The 20364-nt window shown below is 37.2% G+C and overlaps 1 protein-coding gene across 1 annotated transcript in view; it reads right to left on the bottom strand.

Moving 5' to 3' along the window:
- Nucleotides 1-734: 734 nt before the first annotated feature.
- LOC101732718 (sialic acid-binding Ig-like lectin 13) overlaps nucleotides 735-20364 on the bottom strand; it is a 31274-nt gene continuing 11644 nt past the window's right edge. The window contains exons 4-9 of the mRNA XM_031906223.1: nucleotides 6643-6672; nucleotides 5072-5326; nucleotides 3808-3849; nucleotides 2279-2515; nucleotides 1713-1833; nucleotides 735-1042 (exon numbers count right to left, since the gene is read on the bottom strand). Of these exons, the coding sequence (XP_031762083.1) occupies nucleotides 955-1042; nucleotides 1713-1833; nucleotides 2279-2515; nucleotides 3808-3849; nucleotides 5072-5326; nucleotides 6643-6672 (773 nt within the window). The 3' untranslated portion in view covers nucleotides 735-954. The remainder of the gene's footprint in view (nucleotides 1043-1712; nucleotides 1834-2278; nucleotides 2516-3807; nucleotides 3850-5071; nucleotides 5327-6642; nucleotides 6673-20364) is intronic.

The raw sequence follows: 20364 nt of genomic DNA, 5'->3' as shown, positions 1-20364 counted from the left end.
AAGATTCTGCAGATTATGCTGGAGGAGAGATCCACCATTATACCTTCCAACTATGCGGTGGTTGCTGCCACAGCTTCTGCATGCACTCCCTGCTTATGTTTGCCCATTTTTTGTTAGTGCTCGGTGTTCCTAGAGATGCGGGTGTTAATTGCTAACAAAACGTGGCTTATGGGGCCAGGAGAACTGTCACAGAATCAGCACACGGAGCTCAGCGTGCGTCTGGTCAAGTGTTGACATTTTCTAAAGAGAACTAAAGGTGGCCACACACGTGGCGATTTGCGATCTTTCGTGCGACTATCGCTCGCACAAAAGATCGTACAATCAGCCACAAACCGTTCAGGGCTGAAACAGCAGATAAGGAGGTAGAAACAATAGGATTTCTACCTCCTTCTGCCTTCTATGGCGCCCGATCAAAATCTTTTAACTGGCCCGATTGGCGAGTCGACGATATCAGCAGCTTCCTGCAATATCGGTCGACTCGCTGACTTGCCATACACGCACCGAATATTGTACGAAACGAGGTTTCGTACGATATTATCGGTGCGTGTATGGCCAGCATAAAGGGTGAATTTGGACAGCTCTATGGTTAGGTTTTGTGTTCCTTAGTAGATGGGAAGGTGAAAGGCAGAGCTATATATAGTCTATTTAGCTATTTACATCGTATGTAAAGAGGGACACACCCCACACCAATGTATGATTTTCTCTAGAGTGCAAAATATTAGTACATCTTTCTCTATCTTAAAAAAAACTTTATATGGACAATTGCCCAATGTGCCAATATCGATAAACAGCATTTCCAGAGTATTTCTAATTCCTGTACTTCCACGTAATTAACCAACTGGCCTCTAAGCTAATAGGTCACACCAGTATTATGTAATGACCCATGGTTGGATTAAAGCTTAAACTATAAAAGAAAAGCAAGAACAATAATAATTCATAGATCAATTGCCAGTCTTATTTTGTATTAGAGTAAACCACTTGATAAGTTTTTGGTGATGACTTTGATCTTTGACTTGCTTCAGCCTGTTGCGGTGGCCTTCTCCTGGCAAAACAACTTCAAATAATTATTATAATTGCCTATGGTCATTCAGTGTTAAGAAATATGTAATTTAAATTTAAAGAAACCAACATGAAAAAATATTTATTCAATTCCTAAGTAAATGCTAGCGGTTTCTTTGTATCAGCCCAAATCCTTACCCCTTGATTATTACATTTTTGGAATGAATAAATACATTGATTAATTTTATTTGATTTATTGTATAAATCAAATGTTGAAGCTTAAATAGAATTCTTGTACAGGTATTGGACCCATTATCCAGAATGCTCGGGACCAAGGGTATTCCGGATAAGGGGTCTTTCCATAATTTGGATCTTCATACCTTAAGTCTACTAAAAAATCAATAAAACATTAATTAAACCCAACAGGATTGTTTTGCATCTAATAAGGATTATTTATATCTTAGTTGGGATCAAGTACAAGGTACTGTTTTATTATTACAGAGAAAAAGAAAATCAGTTTTAAAATTCTGAATTATTTGATTAAAATGGAGTCTATGGGAGACGGGCTGTCCTTAATTCGGAGCTTTCTGGATAATGGGTTTCCGGATAAGGGATCCCATACCTGTACCTATAGTTTTGTTTTAGAACATACAGTGGATAACAAACTAATGACAGACTGTATTAATGTTATCAGAAGGCAAAGGCAGACTTACTTTTCCCTGTATCTCATCACCAAAACTGCTGGCACTGCTATAATACCAGAGAGGGCTAAGATGGAAAGTCCCCGTATCATTAATATTATAAGATGGTTGGTCTTCTTGTCATGCCTGAGAGCTAAAAAATAAGTTGTGCATTATTACAAGGAGGTGGTGACATTACATGAAGTGACAGTGACTTGGAATCCCAAGACCTCTTGTATATCAGCAGACAGCCTTACATAGTGTTTCTGCTTTGTACACATAAATACTAAGTACCTTAAGAGAAAGGCAAGAAAAAAAAGCATATCTCTAATTATTTTATTTGCTAATTCTCTCATTTGTCTCCAGTCTTGGATCAAATTTTTCTAAAGAGGTTTAATATCAGTTTCCTTTAGTTTCTCGCTTACTAAAAAGGTGTCTGATTGTTCCTTTAAAGTAAACCATCAAATGTACCTACCATTACAAATACTGTATATCAGAAAGGATTCCATAGCTTCAAAGCTCTCACTGTAAGAAGAAGCCCTTGTTATGCCCTAAAAATCTCTGTTTTTAAACTTTCAGGCTTTGGATACGTCACTAACCTTTAATAACAACTGTGACTGATGCTGTTGAATTTCCATGTTCATTTGCTGCCCGGCACATGTAATCTCCCCCATTATCAGTGGTTACATGAGAAACATCTAATCTCCCACTTGAGGAATTTAGGGGGTCGGTGCTGTTCTGACCCATTTTTGCCCAGGACAGGTTGGCAGGAGGGTTACTTTCAGCAGAGCAGAGCAGGGACAGGGAGGTTCCTTCTATGGCTTCAACCTGGCAACCTATAGAGATATCACAGATACATGAGAATCACATCTTTGTGCTTTAATAACAAAGAACCAACCCTGCTGTATGAGCTACAGATCTCTGTATTTCACAAAATTCCTTTCTCTATCTCTTTTCCACACCAGATCTCTGACCCACTGATAATATCACTAAGCCTTTGAAAATGTATCGAAGACAAAAAGGATTTCACTTACAAATTCTCATCCATTTCCCTAATCCTCCTTTCTCTTCCTCTCATTCTTCAGCCGCAGTGACAAAGGCAGAATTGTCTTCTTGATTTAACTTACTGTACTTCTTGCTCTCTTCGCCCAATCTCTTGCTTATGGGAAAGGTATTTACTATACAACTCTACAACTGTAGCAAATATTTAAGTTTTCTTCATCATTTTATTAAAGAACATGTAAACCCCACACACAAAAATGTAATCAGTGATTAGCCTCTTTGAAATGTTTCAATACCTGCCACACTGGTTGTCCAGAGGTTAATAGTGAGGCTGCAACATCCCCTTAATCACTTAGATTTCCTTCTGCTCCTGTAACCCACTCGCCCCCCTCCCTCAGGAACTTGCTTTGATTTCTGGCTTGTGGGCATGCTCAGTTGTTCTAAGCTCAGATTACTAAACACGCCCCCCAGTCTAGCAGCCAGTGAATAAATGGCATCGCTGGTTCCCATTAAAACTCAGCTCTAGCTTTCTGCTTTGTATTTTTTATTGACCAGCCACCATACCATGTCAAGGTAAATCCCATATGGTGATTCCTTCTATTCACCTCCAGTCATACCTTTCACAGGCTGGCACCTCCCTGAATAATTCCATCTCTTGGGCAGAGAGTCTCTGACCAGGGCATTGGTCTCAGACTTGATTCTTCCATGGCATTAACATTTATAAGGAGAGAGATTGCCAAGACTAAAATACTTGTTTGAAAAGCTTAATCCTCCAGTTTACAAGGAGAGAGACCACTCAGACCAACACCCAATTTTTAAATTTTAGCTGTTTTTCTTCAGGAGGAGAAGCCAAATTTCTATATGGGTGTAGCACCCCCACACCTGTCCCTTTACTGGTGGTTGGCTCTTGCAACAGTGTTGTAGAAGAGATACTATGCTTCTATTACCACTGTGAAATATGTAGGTTTTATCTGCTAGATGTAAGAGATACAACATTTTACAGTGAAAAATACTTTATTGGAAACTATTTACATAAAATCAATAAATGTACTGAAAGAATTAAAATGAAGTGATGGTGAACTAGACATAAAATGTTAGACAAGAATAAAAAAAAGTATAATATTACCCTCTGATGTGCAGTTTGAAATAAATGGACTTCTTGGGGCATCTGAAATTACAATAAAAGAAAATAAATTGCCAGTTATATTTAGGGGAACGCTTACAAAGCAATTTTGAGAAAAACGTAAATTTTTTTTTACTTAATATATTATTGTACAGCGCTGCGGAATATGTTGGCGCTTTATAAATAAATGTTAATGTAATGTATTCGATGGGTTGACTTTACAGATGGGTTTTTTGCAAGTAATCGGTTCTTCCAGTATTGTTTCTCGAAAAATTCGAGTTTTTTTAGACATTTTCCCCGAAAGTGAGTTTTTCTAAATTAACTCCCATAGTTTGTAATTTATTAATGTTTAGTTCCCCTTTTTATTGCCAAAAAAAGTTACGTTAATCCCCTCATTGTTTTCTATTTCACCCAGTTTCATAGGGAATTAAATCCCATCATTGCTTCCCATTATACCCAGTTTCATGGGTAAATTAATCCCATCATTGTTTTCCATTTCACCCAGTTTCAAGTGAAACTTAAACACTTAAACTTTTCCAAGAATGCTCCTAGCTGCTGGAGCAATTCCTGTTTGGTAAAAATAAACAGGAATTGTACTTTGAATTTTTCAATTTTAATAATATTTTTAGCTTGAAAAATTTGTGATTTTAGAACGTAAGCTCGAAATTTTCACATGATAACATCATTAAAATATTTAGAATTTATTAAAGAAAAAATGCAAAAAGCCAGCAGAAAAAACATGGAAAGTAAAAGGTGGGAATTGTCGGACGCAACTTTATTTTTTCCCCACTTTATTAAAGGGGCTGAAAATTCAAGATTTTCAGCCCCAATATAAATTAATGAACCAATTTAATTCTTCTTTCACAAAAACATGCGACCCCTGTTGTAAAATACAAGGATATTAGTCACTGAGGAGTAGGTTTCTGGCCTGAGCAATCATACATAAAACCTTGAGTAAGTTTAGGTGAGTAAACTCACGCCTGGTCCGATAAGCTTGTCTACTGTTTTTTTTTCCCAGAGTGTGCTTTTGTAAAAAAATACAAATATTCTTTTACAAAAGCCCACTTAGGGAAAAAACCCCATAGACGAACCTATCGGAGCCAAAACAATACATGAGAAACTCACACAAAGCTACATGTATGATTGCCTTCCTACAGACACTGAAACTAAAAATGGCTTAATGGCAAGTAACTGCTAGAAATGACTGAAATCTCATAGTTAAATACAGACTGTGGAACCCAGTTACATGTGCATTATTGTTACTTACATTCTACAGTGACACTAACAGTCCCAGAGACGGACCCGTGAGTATTCCTTGCTAAGCACGTGTAGGTTACACCATCAGCAACTGAAACGTTTTGAAGCACAAGAACCCTCTCCCTGGGTGCTTTAATAACATTGTATCCTTGTCCTTCACCCCAGGAAATATCAGCCATTGGGTTGCAATTTACATTACAGCTTATATTCACTGAGTCTCCTTCTGTTATAGTCAAAGATTTGTTTTCATATGTTCCATTGTATCCTACAAAGAAAATCTAGAGAAATGAGTGCACAACAGGTAGAACAGTTCAAAACCTGTACCGGCAATTGAAACTTCAAATTATATTTCCTTGCACCCAGTTTTCCACTGTCAATAAAAAGAAGTAATTTGAAGAATATTTGGAAATGAGGAAATGGAGAGGAAAGGTAATCAAACCATTACCCATTGCTCTTTATAAGAGATTCACTAAACCCCCAAACAATGGAGGTCTCTATAATAATATATTGCATAAACAGCTCATATGTAAAACCCTGCTTCATCTAAATAAACCATTTTCATAAAAATATACTTTTTAGTAAAAACTGATATTTTAAGAATGATGGGCCACCTACTAGTATCATAGGATTCACAGGGTACACAAAGGTAAACAAGCCAAGGCACACATACATGCTAGGCCTCATCAGCCAATGAATGGGCAGAGTTCTGCCTTTTGCTCCCACACTACTTCCTGTTATAGTTAGAGCTGCATTATTTCCTGTCAGCTGATCTCTGAGGGAGCACACAGCCCATCACTAAATGGCGGCTCAAGGGAAAGGATGTAAAAGGGCAATATTTACTGATATATATATTCCAGTTTGGGGAGATTCTTTAATAGGCCACTTAACATAATATAAACTGTCTGTTGGTTAAGTATTCATTCTGGGGGTACAGTTTTCCTTCAAATGATGGTACCTTTTCTCCTACAGCCCTTCAGCTTGGAATATAAATATTAATCCCATTGCAAAAAACACGAATTGTTGGTGATAGGCTTTATTCTAACTGTAAGTACAGTTTTTCTTTATCTTAATGAGACAGCACCAAACTTTCCTTTGAATGCCCCATGTCTGTAGACCAGGGAAGGGAATAATACCCCACCAACCAGTAACTCTGAGCTACATTGGGGATGGTAATACTTACTGTACTCTACTGTATGTCATAAAATATAATAAAGGTCTTTCTGGGAAACACTAAAGGATTCCCAGCAGTTCACGTTTTATCTAATTTATTAACACTTTTTTATAGGAAATGTTTATAGGGTATTTATCAATGCATGAACCTTTGTTAATTTAACAGGATTTGTTCAATTGCGTTAAAATATTAATCTGCTCCAAGAGGTGTTAGAAGCTCAGCACTGAGTTTTAACAACCCCTCTGAATCACTAATCCCTGCTGCAAACTGCAAGTGGGAGTTAGAGATTGGGACAATTCTTTTTAAATGTTAAAGCATCTGTATTATTAACTGAGCAGTAACAATGCTTTGTGCAGCAGCCCCTCTGATTATTAAAAAAAACAAACTAAACAGTTAAACATAATTATTACCTGAAACTCTGATGTTAATTGAAGGAGAATCTGCAACATGAAAAACAAAAATGCACCGTGTAAGTACTGAGATTTCAGATAAAACAAGGCAGTTCAGCAGAAACAAAGGGGGAATGGGAGATAAACAGCTATATTGTGGGACACAGAGATTCCTACATTACTGGTACAGCTGAATTACTAAGCAAAACTCAAACATAATAAAAAACCTACTGATGTACTTACTCCCAGTGCTTCTCTTAAAATATTTGCTCCTTATATTAATTTTCTATTTTTAATTGATTAATACAGGGGTGGGCAAACTACAGCCCGCGGGCCACATCCGGCCCCTTGGCCTTTTTAATCCGGCCTGCCGACGACGCCAAGTCTCATCACGCGAGACTTGGGGGCTGATTTACTTACCCACGAACGGGTCGAATGGAGCCCGATTGCGTTTTTTCGGATTCTTTACGAATTTTTCGGATCCAATACGATTTTTGCGTAAAAACGCGAGTTTTCCTATCCATTACGAAAGTTGCGTAAAAAATTGCGCATTTTGCGTAGCGTTAAAACTTACGCGAAAAGTTGCGCATTTTTCGTAGCGTTAAGTTTTAACGCTACGAAAAATGCGCAACTTTTCGCGTAAGTTTTAACGCTACGAAAAATGCGCAACTTTTTACGCAACTTTCGTAATGGATACGAAAAACTCGCGTTTTTACGCAAAAATCGTATTGGTAACGAAAAATTCGTACAGAATCCGAAAAAATCGCAAAACATACAAAAAAGTCGCAAAATGTTCGTTTTCAAGTCGGAACTTTTTCAATTCGGGTCGGATTCGTGGGTTAGTAAATCAGCCCCTTGGTGTCATTGGCGGGCCGGAATTAAACAGACTAAGGGGGCGTAACGCTGGCCTGGCCCGGGGGTAAGTAAATGTGGCCCGTGAGCCAAAAAGTTTGCCCACCCCTGGATTAACAGAACATGCTATAGCAAAGCCCATACAAAGTCAATATTATTTGTCATTTATTAGATAAACTCCAATTTACCGCTGTGTTGTTATAATTTATATAATAGGGAATTCATACACCATGGTGCAGCAGCAGGACCTAATGTCCTACAATTCATTTATTTGTTCATATTTGGAGCAAATATGACAGTAGGTGTTTATGTAGCAATAGAAAGCATTCCCATCTATCTTCATTTAACATTATTCCTGCTTTTGTCTTTTGTCTTTTGAAAAATTCTGGAGTTTTACATTTCATAAAAAAAGTTTCCTAAATACAATATCAGGGTCAATTTGCCATTCTGATAGCCATGTGATGAGAAGGGAAACCTCTGTCATTTCCTGTTTGTGCCACACCCTTTCCTCTTTGCACATTTTGTTTCCATTTTAGAGGTCTCATTTATTTTGTGTCCTTTTAAGATCTGATAACTTGTACAATAAGAGTGTCTGATGGGGACCGTTGTGTAAAAAGTTCTTCTAAAGGGGTGAGGGGGGTGTCAATGATCATTTTGATTTAGAAATGATTCTTCAGCTGGACAAATAGATGTCAGGGGTAACAGTTTTTTAATGTATAATCTTTCATTATATTTTCTCTGTCGGAATGTTCCTTTTACCATACCGGGGGCGGGAGTAAGGATTACCCATTATTAGAGAAATGGGACCCCCACGTGTAAACTGGACAGGGGCACTTATCTGATACTAGTCCAATAAGTGTCCAATGTTCTTTTTAAAGGGGAGGGTAACTGTTAAATTATTCCTTAGTGTGTTATAGATTGCTCTATATTAATCAATTTTTAGTTGGTCTTCATTATGGGTTTTGAGTTATTAGGCTTCCTATTCTGCCTATTTCCAGCCTGCAAGTGAAAAAGCTCTTTGGCTGTCAGGGTCACTGATGTCGGCAACCCCAAAACATGTCAAAAATTTGTAGATTAATTTTTATTGTTTTTTTCTTACCAGTCTTTTCTTTCTCATTGCTATATCTTTACTTTTGATTTCCAAACTGCTGCCAGGTTGCCAGAGTAATTAATGTCTCTAAAGTAGAATATCAGCATTCCTGTATTCTATTTTATAGAACTGTCTAATCGGCTGACAGTATGCTATGGTTGTCCAGTTTAAAGGTATTATATACCTTTATATTAGCTTTTTGTATATTATAGCTGGACCTATTGAGATTCTTTAATAGGCCACTTAACATAATATAAACTGTTATATGTTATATATATAATCTGTTTGCTAAATATTTATTCTGGGGGTATCGTTTTCTTGTTAATGCTGTGCACCAATTGACGCAGAAGAACAATGGAGTTTCTGCCACCTCTGAACGTGGCAGAGACAGTGGAACGTAGAAGTACCATCAACCAGAAAAATTTTAGCACCGATGTGCCTGATGCATGTCAGGGCTGAATTTACACCGGGATTATAGGAGTGCCCTTAAATGAGGCTCTAAAGGGGTTGTTCACCTTGGCTTAACTTTTAGTTTGCTGTAGAGAGTCATTTTCTGAGACAGATTGCAAGTGGTCTTCATTTTTCATTATTATTATTTTTTTTAATTATTTGACTTTTCATTCAGCAGATCTCCAGTCTGAACTTCAGCAGCTGGTTGCTAGGGTCAAAATAAGCTTAGCAACCAAGGGGAAGTTTGAATGAGAAACAGAAATATGAATAGGAAGGTGCCTGAATGGAAAGGTGATTAATAATAAATAACAATAACAATAAAATTGTAGCCTCACCGACCAATCGTTTTTTGACTTCTGGGGTCAGTGATCCTAATTTGAAAGCTGGAAAAAGTCAGAAGGAGGCAAATAGTTAAAAAATAAATAAATAAATAATAAATTAATAATTAAGACCAATTAAAACATTTCTTTGAATTGTCTACTATATAATTTATTAAAAGATATCTTAAAAGTGAACAACCCCTTTAAGGCTAGTGCCACACTGAGTGGCCTGTGCATAACCACAGGCTGAGATCTGCCCCTGTGCTTGAAAAAAAAATATATATATGTAAAAGTTATTTCCCTGCACCAAGATGAAAACTATAAATTAAAATGGATGTTGTACGGTTACATTGTGGTTTCATAGACTTTCCATAATAAATTTTTTTAGGTTTTTGTGATACACTGGGTTTCTCTTACTCACCTGTCACAGTCACTCTGAGCCTGTATGAAGTATAGGAATATTTAGTATTTACGTCTTCAATTCTGAATACATACATCCCTTGATCGGCTGGTTGGGCATTGCTGATAGAGAATGAGCAGTCTCCTTCCTGTACTTTCCCAGTCAGGGTGAATCGGCCTTTTGTTCCCTCAGAAACCATAGAGGCCTCTGTAGAGGCTACAATAATGTCAGGAGTCATTTTTTTAAGCCAAATCCCTGTGGCACGTGTAGATAAGGTTCTACTGGCAGGAACAGTAAATGTACAGGGAATTTCCACACAGAGACCAGATGCCACCAACACTGACTGGGCAATTAGAGTATAACCTGGATGTTGACAGTCGGCGCCTGTGGGAAAACACAAGTAGGGTTATGAATGGATTTGTGCGTGTGTGTGTGTGTCTTACTGTGCGTATGTATGTATAACATATGTGTCTGTGTGTGTTAAAAGCAAAGAAGCAATGAAAAGAAATAAAACACCACAAGAAACATTTCTCTTGATCTCATTTTTATAAGTGTTCAACTATCTCTCTGCCTATTCTGCATCTCTCCAGGCTGCATTTTCAACCACTATGAGGTTGAGGCAATAAGGGCTATTTACTGCTACAAGTGCACTTGCACTAAAATGGATGTAAATGTTTTATGTATTTAATCCATTTATTAAAACCCACTTGCATGTGCTTGTCGTTGTCCTAAGAGCCATTGTGCCCCCCCAGTCTAATGATCCCTGCACAATGTGCATATTGAAGCTGGGGGTGCTACTGTCACCCTGATCATGTGTACAATACTTATAATGTAGAGCAGGACAGGTGCCATCATTATATCTTTACAATACATTGTCCAATGTTCTTTTTTTTTTTTATTCTTTGATTTAAATAAAAAACAAAAAGTCAACAGTTAAATATAATTATTACCTGAATTTTTTATCTTTTTTGAAGGAGAATCTGCAACATGAAGAATAAAAATGCACCATGTAAGTACTGAGATTTCAGATAAAACAAGGCAGTTCAGCAGAAACAAAGGGGTAATGGGAGATAAACACCTATATTGTGGGACACAGAGATTCCTACATTACTGGTACAGCTGCATTACTAAGCAAAACTCAAACATAATAAAAAGAACCTACTGATGTACTTACTCCCAGTGCTTCTCTTAAAATATTTGCTCCTTATATTAATTTTTGGATTTTTAATTGATTAACAGATCAATCTGTTGATTAACAGAACAGGCTATAGCAAAGCCCATACAAAAGTCAATATTCTTTGTCATTTATTAAAAAAACTCAAATTTACCACTGTGTTGTTATAATTCATATAATAGGGAATTCATATACCACGGTGCAGCAGCAGGACCTAATGTCCTACAATTCATTTATTTCATCATATTTGGAGCAATTATGACAGGTGTTTCTGTAGCAATAGAAAGTTTTCCCATCTATCTTCATTTAACATTATTCCTGCTTTTGTCTCAGGAACACAGTTGAAGGAAAATTCTGGAGTTTTACATTTCAAAAAAAAAGTTTCCTAAATACAATATCAGTGTCTATTTGCCATTATGACAGTTGTTTCCATTTTAGTTCCATTTATTTTCCAATGTTCTTTTTCAAGGGAAGGGTAACTGTTAAATTAATCCTTAGTATGTTATAGATTGACCTATTTCAGTTGGCCTTCATTATGGATTTTGAGTTATTAGGCTTCCTATTCTGCCTATTTCCAGCCTGCAAGTGGAAATGCTCAAGGGAAAGGATGTAAAAGGGCAATATTTACTGATATATATATTCCAGTTTGGGGAGATTCTTTAATAGACCACTTAACGTAATATAAACTGTCTGTTGGTTACGTATTCATTCTGGGGGTGTAGATTTCTTGTAAATGCTGTGCACCAACTGATCTGCCACCTCTGAACGTGGCAGTGACAGTGGAAGGTAGAAGTACCATCAACCAGAACATTTTTAGCACCGATGTGTCTGATGCATATCAGGGCCGCATTTACACTGGGATTATAGGAGTGCCCTTAAATGAGGCTCTAAAGGGGTTGTTCACCTTTGTAGTTTGCTGTAAAGAACAATTTTCTGAGACAGATTGCAATTGGTCTTCATTTTTCATTATTATTATTATTATTATTATTATTATTTTTAATTATTTGACTTTTCGTTCAGCAGATATCCAGTCTGGAACTTCAGCAGCTGGTTGCTAGAGTCCAGATAAGCTTAGCAACCAGGAAGTAGTTTGAATGAGAGACAGGAATATGAATAGAAAGATGAGTAATAAAAAATAACAATAACAATAAAATTGTAGCCTCACAGGCAATAGTTTTTTGGCTTCTTGGGTCAGTGAGCCCCATTTGAAAGCTGGAAAAAGTCAGAAGAAGTTGGCAAATAGTTCAAAAATTTAAAAAAATAATAAAACAAATAATGAAGACCAATTAAAAAGTTTCTTTGAATTGTCTACTATATAATTTAGTAAAAGATAACTTAAAGGTGAACAACTAGTGCCACACTGGGTGAATTCTTGGCCTGTGTGTAACCACGGGCTGAGATCTGTCCATGCTTGAAAAAAAAAAAAAATATATACTTATATATATATATATATATATATATATATATATAAAAGTTACTTCCCTGCTCCAAGATGAAAGCTATAAATTAAAATGGATGTTGTAGGTTACATTGTGGTGTTTCATAGACTTTACTTAATAAAATTTTTTAGGTTTTTGTGAGAAATATCTCTCCATCTGACATCAGTATAATGACATATTGTACAGATCAGTCCCATCTCACTGTACCCCCCACCTGCAATATACACTGGGTTTCTCTTACTCACCTGTCACACTCACACTGAGCCTGTACTGACTATAGGAATATCTATGGGATCCGTCTTCAATTTGGAATTCATATTCTCCTTGATCGGCTGGTTGGGCATTGCTGATAGAGAATGAGCAGTTTCCTTCATGTACTTTCCCAGTCAGGGTGAATCGGCCTTTTGTTCCCTCAGAAACCATAGAGGCCTCTGTAGAGGCTACAACAATGTCAGGAGTCCCTTTTCTCTTCCAAATCCCTGTGACACGTGTAGATAAAGTGCTACCGGCAGGAACAGTAAATGTACAGGGAATTTCCACACAGAGACCAGATGCCACCCACACTAACCGGTGGGCATTTAGAGTATAACCTGGATGTTGACAGTCGGCGCCTGTGGGAAAACACACATAGGGTTATAAATGGATTTGTGCATGTGTGTATGTATGTGTGTCTTCCTGTGCATATGTATGTATAACATATGTGTCTGTGTGTGTTAAAAGCAAAGAAGCAATGAAAAGAAAAGAAGTAAATTAAACACACAAGAATCATTTCTGTTGGTCTCATTTTTATACGTTTTTAATGGACTTAATTGAATCCAATCATTAAAACCCACTTGCATGTGTTTGTCGTTGTCCTAAGAGCCATTGTGCCCCCCCAGTCTAATGATCCCTGCACAATGTGCATATTGAAGCTGGGGGTGCTACTGTCACCCTGATCATGTGGGTAATTCTCTCACAGTGAGTAATATTAATAGGCACACCAGGCTGTTACTAAACCACCACTGTGAGAATGTTAGCCACAAATTTGCACCTGATTTGCAAAAACTACACACACTGCATTCATTAAGGATGTATTGGGTAACAGGCATAACATATGGCTCATATATATAATTACAATTCTTACTGTAATAGCTGATATCAAAAATATATTTATATATATTTGTGCAATGCACATCTTTATTAATATTTTTTGCAACTGTTTATCTATATTATATTCCCCAGTTAGAAAATGAGAGAGGGGGTCCTGGAATATTTTTTTTTGTTTTTTCCTGCAGTAGAAATCATTCCTCCCACATGTTTAACCCATTCCTTCCAGGGTTCCTAGATCTTGCCATGTTGTGTGTTGGCAGTTGTTGTGTTCAGCTTCTGCAGATCATATCAAGAACTTTATGTAAGTTTATTTAACAAGGAAGATCTAATCCCTAAGCACAGGGTATAACTCTATTGTACAAGAAGGAGAGAGAGAGAGAGCAAGAACAGGCACTGAAATAAAACTACTGCAGGCATAGCACAGCACCCTCTATATTACTCCCAGTGGCAAGCACACAGATAAGTATACTACAGCAGTAAACAAGCAGCACATAATGTTGGGTCCCTGTATGATCTACAGCAGGCAGATGGTAAACACAATTCCACCTCTACAGATATTATACACACAGTAACACATAGGGGCTCATACTCACCCTTCCCATACAGGGACAAGAGAAAGAACAGAACCACAAACACATGAGGCTGCAACATCCTGATGTTTATTGGTGTTCTTGCTTCTCAAAAGGCAGTGAGCACAATCAGATTGTATCTATTAGATCACACCAGGTTGAGCCAAATTCATCATTAAATCCTTTTCTACCTGTGTATGAATAGATCAATTAATATTATTTTTACCCTTTGAGCCATAATTATGATTTCATAAGTACAGGTATGGGATCCCTTATCCCAAACCCATTATCAAGAAAGTTCCGAATTACGGGAAGGCCATCTCCTATAGACTCCATTATAAACAAATAATTCTATTTTTTAAAAATGATTTCCTTTTTCTCTGTAATAATAAAACAGTACCTGTACTTGATCCCAACTAAGATATAATTACCCCTTATTGGGGGCAGAAGAGCCCTATTGGGTTTATTTAATGGTTAAATGATTCCCTTTTCTCTGTAATAATAAAACAGTACCTGTACTTGATCCCAACTAAGATATAATTACCCCTTATTGGGGGCAGAACAGCCCTATTGGGTTTATTTAATGGTTAAATAATTCCCTTTTCTCTGTAATAATAAAACACTACCTGTACTTGATCCCAACTAAGATATAATTACCCCTTATTGGGGGCAGAACAGCCCTATTGGGTTTATTTCATGGTTAAATGATTCCCTTTTCTCTGTAATAATAAAACAGTACCTGTACTTGATCCCAACTAAGATATAATTACCCCTTATTGGGGGCAGAACAGCCCTATTGGGTTTATTTAATGGTTAAATGATTCCCCTTTCTCTGTAATAATAAAACAGTACCTGTACTTGATCCCAACTAAGATATAATTACCCCTTAATGGGGGCAGAACAGTCCTATTGGGTTTATTTAATGGTTAAATGATTCCCCTTTCTCTGTAATAATAAAACAGTACCTGTACTTGATCCCAACTAAGATATAATTACCCCTTATTGGGGGCAGAACAGCCCTATTGGGTTTATTTAATGGTTAAATGATTCCCTTTTCTCTGTAATAATAAAACAGTACCTGTACTTGATCCCAACTAAGATATAATTACCCCTTATTGGGGGCAGAACAGCCCTATTGGGTTTATTTAATATTTAAATTATTTTTAGCAGACTGAAGGTATAATTACAGGAAATTACAGGAAGACCCTTTATCCAGAAAAACCCAGGTTCGGCGCATTATGGATAACAGATCCCATACTTTTATAGATAAGTTAATTACTATGAGCCCCATATCAGTTGGAGGTTGTTATAGTAGGGGAAGAGTTTACCCCCAGACTTTTTATCCAAAAGAATAGCTTGATTATACAGTTGTTTTTGATTCTGAAAATTCATGAACGAGATTCAATCTGAGATACAATTCAATTCAGAAAAACTTATCTCATCATTATTTATCTCGTGAAAACTCTTTTGAAAAACAAATGGAAATGCATTTGGATAAAAGTTTTTTCTCCTTGAATTGCATCTAGCCCATGAATTATGTGATACACCACAAGATAGCTGTTTCTTACTGAACTGAATCTGGCCCTATCTCCTATAGTGCGCCTTTAATATAGTGCTGAATCCTCTAGGTACAAATTCAGGGATTTACAGCTTTCTTATAAAATCTATTCAACTAAAATTTTTTCAGAAGCTACATTTTCTTTATGATCCAGAGATGTCTTAATTAAGACCTTAATAAAAACATGGGCATTAAATTGAACAAGTGCAGTTACAATCAGGTCTTTTCTTTCATTTTCTAACCCATTCAAAGCTAACTGTCGGTTGGTTTCTCCTGGCCATTCCTTGTCGTTTAACACAGGTCTGGGGGATGCATTCAAATATACTAATGAAGATTTTGGGACTGATTTACAAACGTAGGCGCTAAACTGGTGCAGATACAATGTGCATAGGCCAGGAAGGACCCAGGCGCAAATGCTTACTGATTGCACACTAAGGGCTATTATTGCATCCAGGGCCTTTATAAATTAAGCTCTATAAATTAAACAAGTCACAGCAGCATAAACAAGTACACTTACTGCCTATTTTTAAAAGTAACTACTACATACAGCAATGCTACATGTAAGTTATAGTCGTATACCTAGTTAATGACAGTTTTCTAAAAAACAAATAATTAACAATTACAATTTCTTACAAAAAAAATAGTTCTCTAATGTAGAGAATCACCTAGATAATCTGTTTACCATCCATATATCGTCCTACCACAAACAAATTAATTCCGACAAGATAGGGGCACAGCAGCACTGGGAATATTCAGCCTTATATTGTTTGCATGCAAAAAAAGCAAATGGAAAATAAATCCCAATAAATGTTAAGCAGAAGACAAACCTACAAAACCTTACTTATGCATCACATACAGTTTATCACTAGGTAAAAGTCACACGTTGTCAGCACTTTTAAGACCCGGAATGAACAAAGTAGGAATTTGAAAGAAATTTCAGCACAAGTTGGAACGTTGCTTTACCTTTCTTCTTCTGAAAAGCCCTCGGATCAGTAAAAAGCCCTATGATGGAGCCACATTACCCTGTTAGGTGGATGTATTCTTTTCTTTGTCTTATTCTCCTCTCTCTCTGGACATGATGCTCTTCTCTTGGATTAGATTCTTTTTACATCATCTCATTTATGTCTCCTCTAGTCTTTTCTTATTCTTCTGCTTCTCTTCCCCTAAATGATATTCTCAGACTTGTGCTTCCTGTTAAGTATTGGCTGCGAAATGTAGAAAGAGAAGTAGGGCAGTACCCACTGTGTTCATCTGCAACCACCCAAAATGGACAGAGAAGCCACAGATGTTACTGTATTTAGTATATAAGTGCTAGATAGATATATAAGGGCTCCTGTGATACTCACATATAATACAAATGATGAAAAACCCACCCATGCATTGATTCATTGCAAAGCCAAAGCACATACTGATCTTGCTACTTTCAATTCATTTGGTTTCATCAGACACTAAACCTGTGAGTTAGAACAACAACATTGGATTTACAGAGCCCGAAGCAGTAAGAATCCTGGCTAAATAAAGTAATAGAGCCGGTGGGATAATCTACAGTGCAATGTTATAATCCCGGATCGACAAAATGTATCTGAAATAAACCACTTTCCTATAACCGCTATGATTTAGTAAAAGAGTAAAAAATTAAACCCATGATGTCACATTTTTTTCCTTAGACTGATCCATAAAAATATATGGTATTCTTCAATATTTCCTTTTTGGGAGCTACAGTATGGGAACTGTATTGCAAAGAAAAAAAACAATACTTAAAAATACCCTTCCTGCCTTGTTTCTGTTCTCCTTTGGTTCCCATTTGTCAGAGAAAAGACATTCGTGTTAGTTGCAGGGGGAACAGGAAACCCTGTTTTGTGAAGTTGTTGGTATATGGTGTGAGTAAATAATAATGATTAACCATCCGCAAACCTACCAACTGTGGGACAGAGGATAGCAGGCGTAGCCAATATACTTCTGAGTTAGAAACATTTAAAGGAGAAGGAAAGGCATTTTTGCATTTTATTGCCAATAGATTTGCCACATTAGTGCCACCTATTTATTCCGCAGAAAGCATTATCATACCTGAGTAAAGAGCCCTAGAAGCTTTCTCTGTTTGTTTAAGATTGCAGCTGCCATTTAAGCTTGGGTTCATAGCTTCCTGCTGCAGCTCTAGCCCTTATAGCTCAGATTAAATATTCCTAAGGTTGGGGGGAGGGAGTTTTATGAATTCTTATGGGAGAGGGAGGAGGAGAGGGGAGAGAGGAGAGAACTGCGCAGACTCCTCCGGCCCCGGGAATGAAGGATTTTTCTGAGAGAGGAAGTCTGATACCCTAAGAACATGTTTACAAAAAAAAGGAGACAAGAAATCCTGTGTTTCTTTTGATAGAGGACTCAGTGCGGCATTACTGTGAGTGCTTATGGCTGTATTTACATAGACCTTTCTGATAAAGCTTACTTAGTTTTTACCTTTCCTTCTCCTTAAAAGGAAGAAAAAACAGCATATGAATGGTATTTGCTAATGTGCCAATAAATGAGTTTTAAGAAATCATTTGAAGGCAGAAAGATTGGAAGAAAGTCGGACAGACTGTAATACAGATGCTGATTTGATTAGAAAAAAGACATTTTAAAGAAAACTCACTTTTGTTCTAATTAGCTTTTTTCTTACTTCTATTTGGAGCTTCTACTCTTTATAAAAAAAGAAGAAGAAGCCCATTTAACTGTATTGTAAGGTGCAATTCGTACTGAATGACATCCAGACTAGGCACTATATATTTTTGCACTTAAGCATTTTGTTTCAGCCTTTCATATGACTAATAGCACTTATTTCTATTTCCTTGCTTTATATAGTTATTGGCTAATCCAAATTGAATATTTTCCCCAGTACATACACAATGAAACATGCTGGGATATCAATCTGGCCAAGACTTAAAGCTATTAATCAATGGTGATTTATTAAACTATCTTGTACAAAATGTGAAACCTTTCTTCCATTACGTGTTTTGGCATTACCGTTACTCTAGTCACCATATGGGTAATTAAAATTCATAATTTTTTTAGTTAAAAAAAAGTTAGTACTTTTAAAAAATGGTATAGTTTTCTCTATTTAATTTGTATGGCTCTTTCCATGTTCACATTGCTAACACAGAGATATTAAGCATGCACATTTTAATAGACCATAGAGTGAAAACACCATATACTGCTCTATAAACTCCTTCTCTCAAAGTGTTTATGAAGCAGTTGCATGGGGGTTTGTGTGCATTACACATGGGGAGAGGCCAAACTGTGCCAGTAGGTGTATAGGCAGAACAACATGATATGTACAGGGGAACCTCTGCACAAACACTATGTTCCTTCCCAAAGTGACTGACACTGAGCTCAGAGTTTGTGCTCTCACTATAATAATTTAATTGTTTAATAATTGTATTAAACCCCCAGTCTGCCCAGACAATTTTAGCTTTGAAGTAAAGTGTTTTGGTTGTGTTATAGCTTGATTTAACCTTCAAAAGATATTGTTTGTAGTAGTTGTAGTTGTAGTAATAATTGGATCCAAACAATGCACTATTTTACATGGATGCATTTTTAAGAAATAGAACTTATTGACAAAGCTTTTCTTTCTTTCCCAGTATGTTTCTCCCTTAGGAAAGCAGCCCACCCCAGAGATGCTGTGAGAGTCGGCTTGTTCAGTACATGCCAGCTTAGATCTGTCCTCACCAGCATCTTCAGTCAAATTAGCAAATCTGTTGGGTTGGACTTGTTGGGAAACAGATACCCTGGCCCTTATTCCGCCCAACTTTACTGGACCCTGCCAGGGCTTTCTCAGTTTGTAGTCTATTCATCACCAGTTTGCAAACCATATTAATGGTGTAAGTAAGACCCTGTTATTCAGATTCTAAAATAAAAACCCACCTGCTTCTCCCACAGGAGAAAGCTTCCTGGAACGGTTGCTCCAAGGTCCCGTACATCTAACCAGGCACACACTGGGTGGCACCAACGCCCCCCCTTGTACATATCCTAAATAGAGATGTAGCGAACCTCACAAAAAAGGTTTGCGAACCCGTTCGCGAACTTCTGCCAAAAAATGCAAACTTTTGCGAACTTTGCGAACCCCATAGACTTCAATGGGAAGGCGAACTTTAAAACTTAGAAAAGCCATTTCTGGACAGAAAACTGATTTTAAAGTTGTTTAAAGGGTGCCACGACCTGGACAGTGGAATGCAGGAGGGGGATCAAGGGCAAAAACTTCTCTGAAAAATACGTTGTTGACACAGCGTTGCGTTTTGTGCTGTAAAGGGCAGAAATCACACTACATTTCTAAACTTGTGTAATAAACTGCTTTAAAACGTCCGGCGTCTACATGCCAATCAAGTCGTGTAAAGGTTACAGCCGGTTCACACGCAAAGACAAAATGCTGCAGTAGTGGATACGGAATATATTATTGTTGGTGGAAAAACGTCGCTCAGGTGATTTTATTGCAATGCATTGTCACTACTAAGGGGCACATTTACTAATCCACGAACGGGCCGAATGCGTCCGATTGCGTTTTTTTCGTAATGATCGGTATTTTGCGATTTTTTCGGAAAATTATCGCGACTTTTTCGTTACCAATACGATTTGTGCGAAAAAACGCGAGTTTTTCGTAGCCATTCCGAAAGTTGCGCAAAATCTGGCGATTTTTCGTAGCGTTAAAACTTGCGCAAAAAGTTGCGATTTTTTCGTAGCGTTAAAACTTGCGCGAAACGTCACGCCTTTTAAGTTTTAACGCTACGAAAAAATCGCAACTTTCGGAATGGCTACGAAAAACTCGCGTTTTTTCGCGC

Source organism: Xenopus tropicalis, chromosome 7, assembly GCF_000004195.4.
Source record: "Xenopus tropicalis strain Nigerian chromosome 7, UCB_Xtro_10.0, whole genome shotgun sequence".
In the NCBI taxonomy this organism is placed as follows: domain Eukaryota; kingdom Metazoa; phylum Chordata; class Amphibia; order Anura; family Pipidae; genus Xenopus; species Xenopus tropicalis.
The sequence above is the reverse complement of the archived record's forward strand: the minus strand, read 5'-3'. Positions and strand labels throughout refer to the sequence as shown.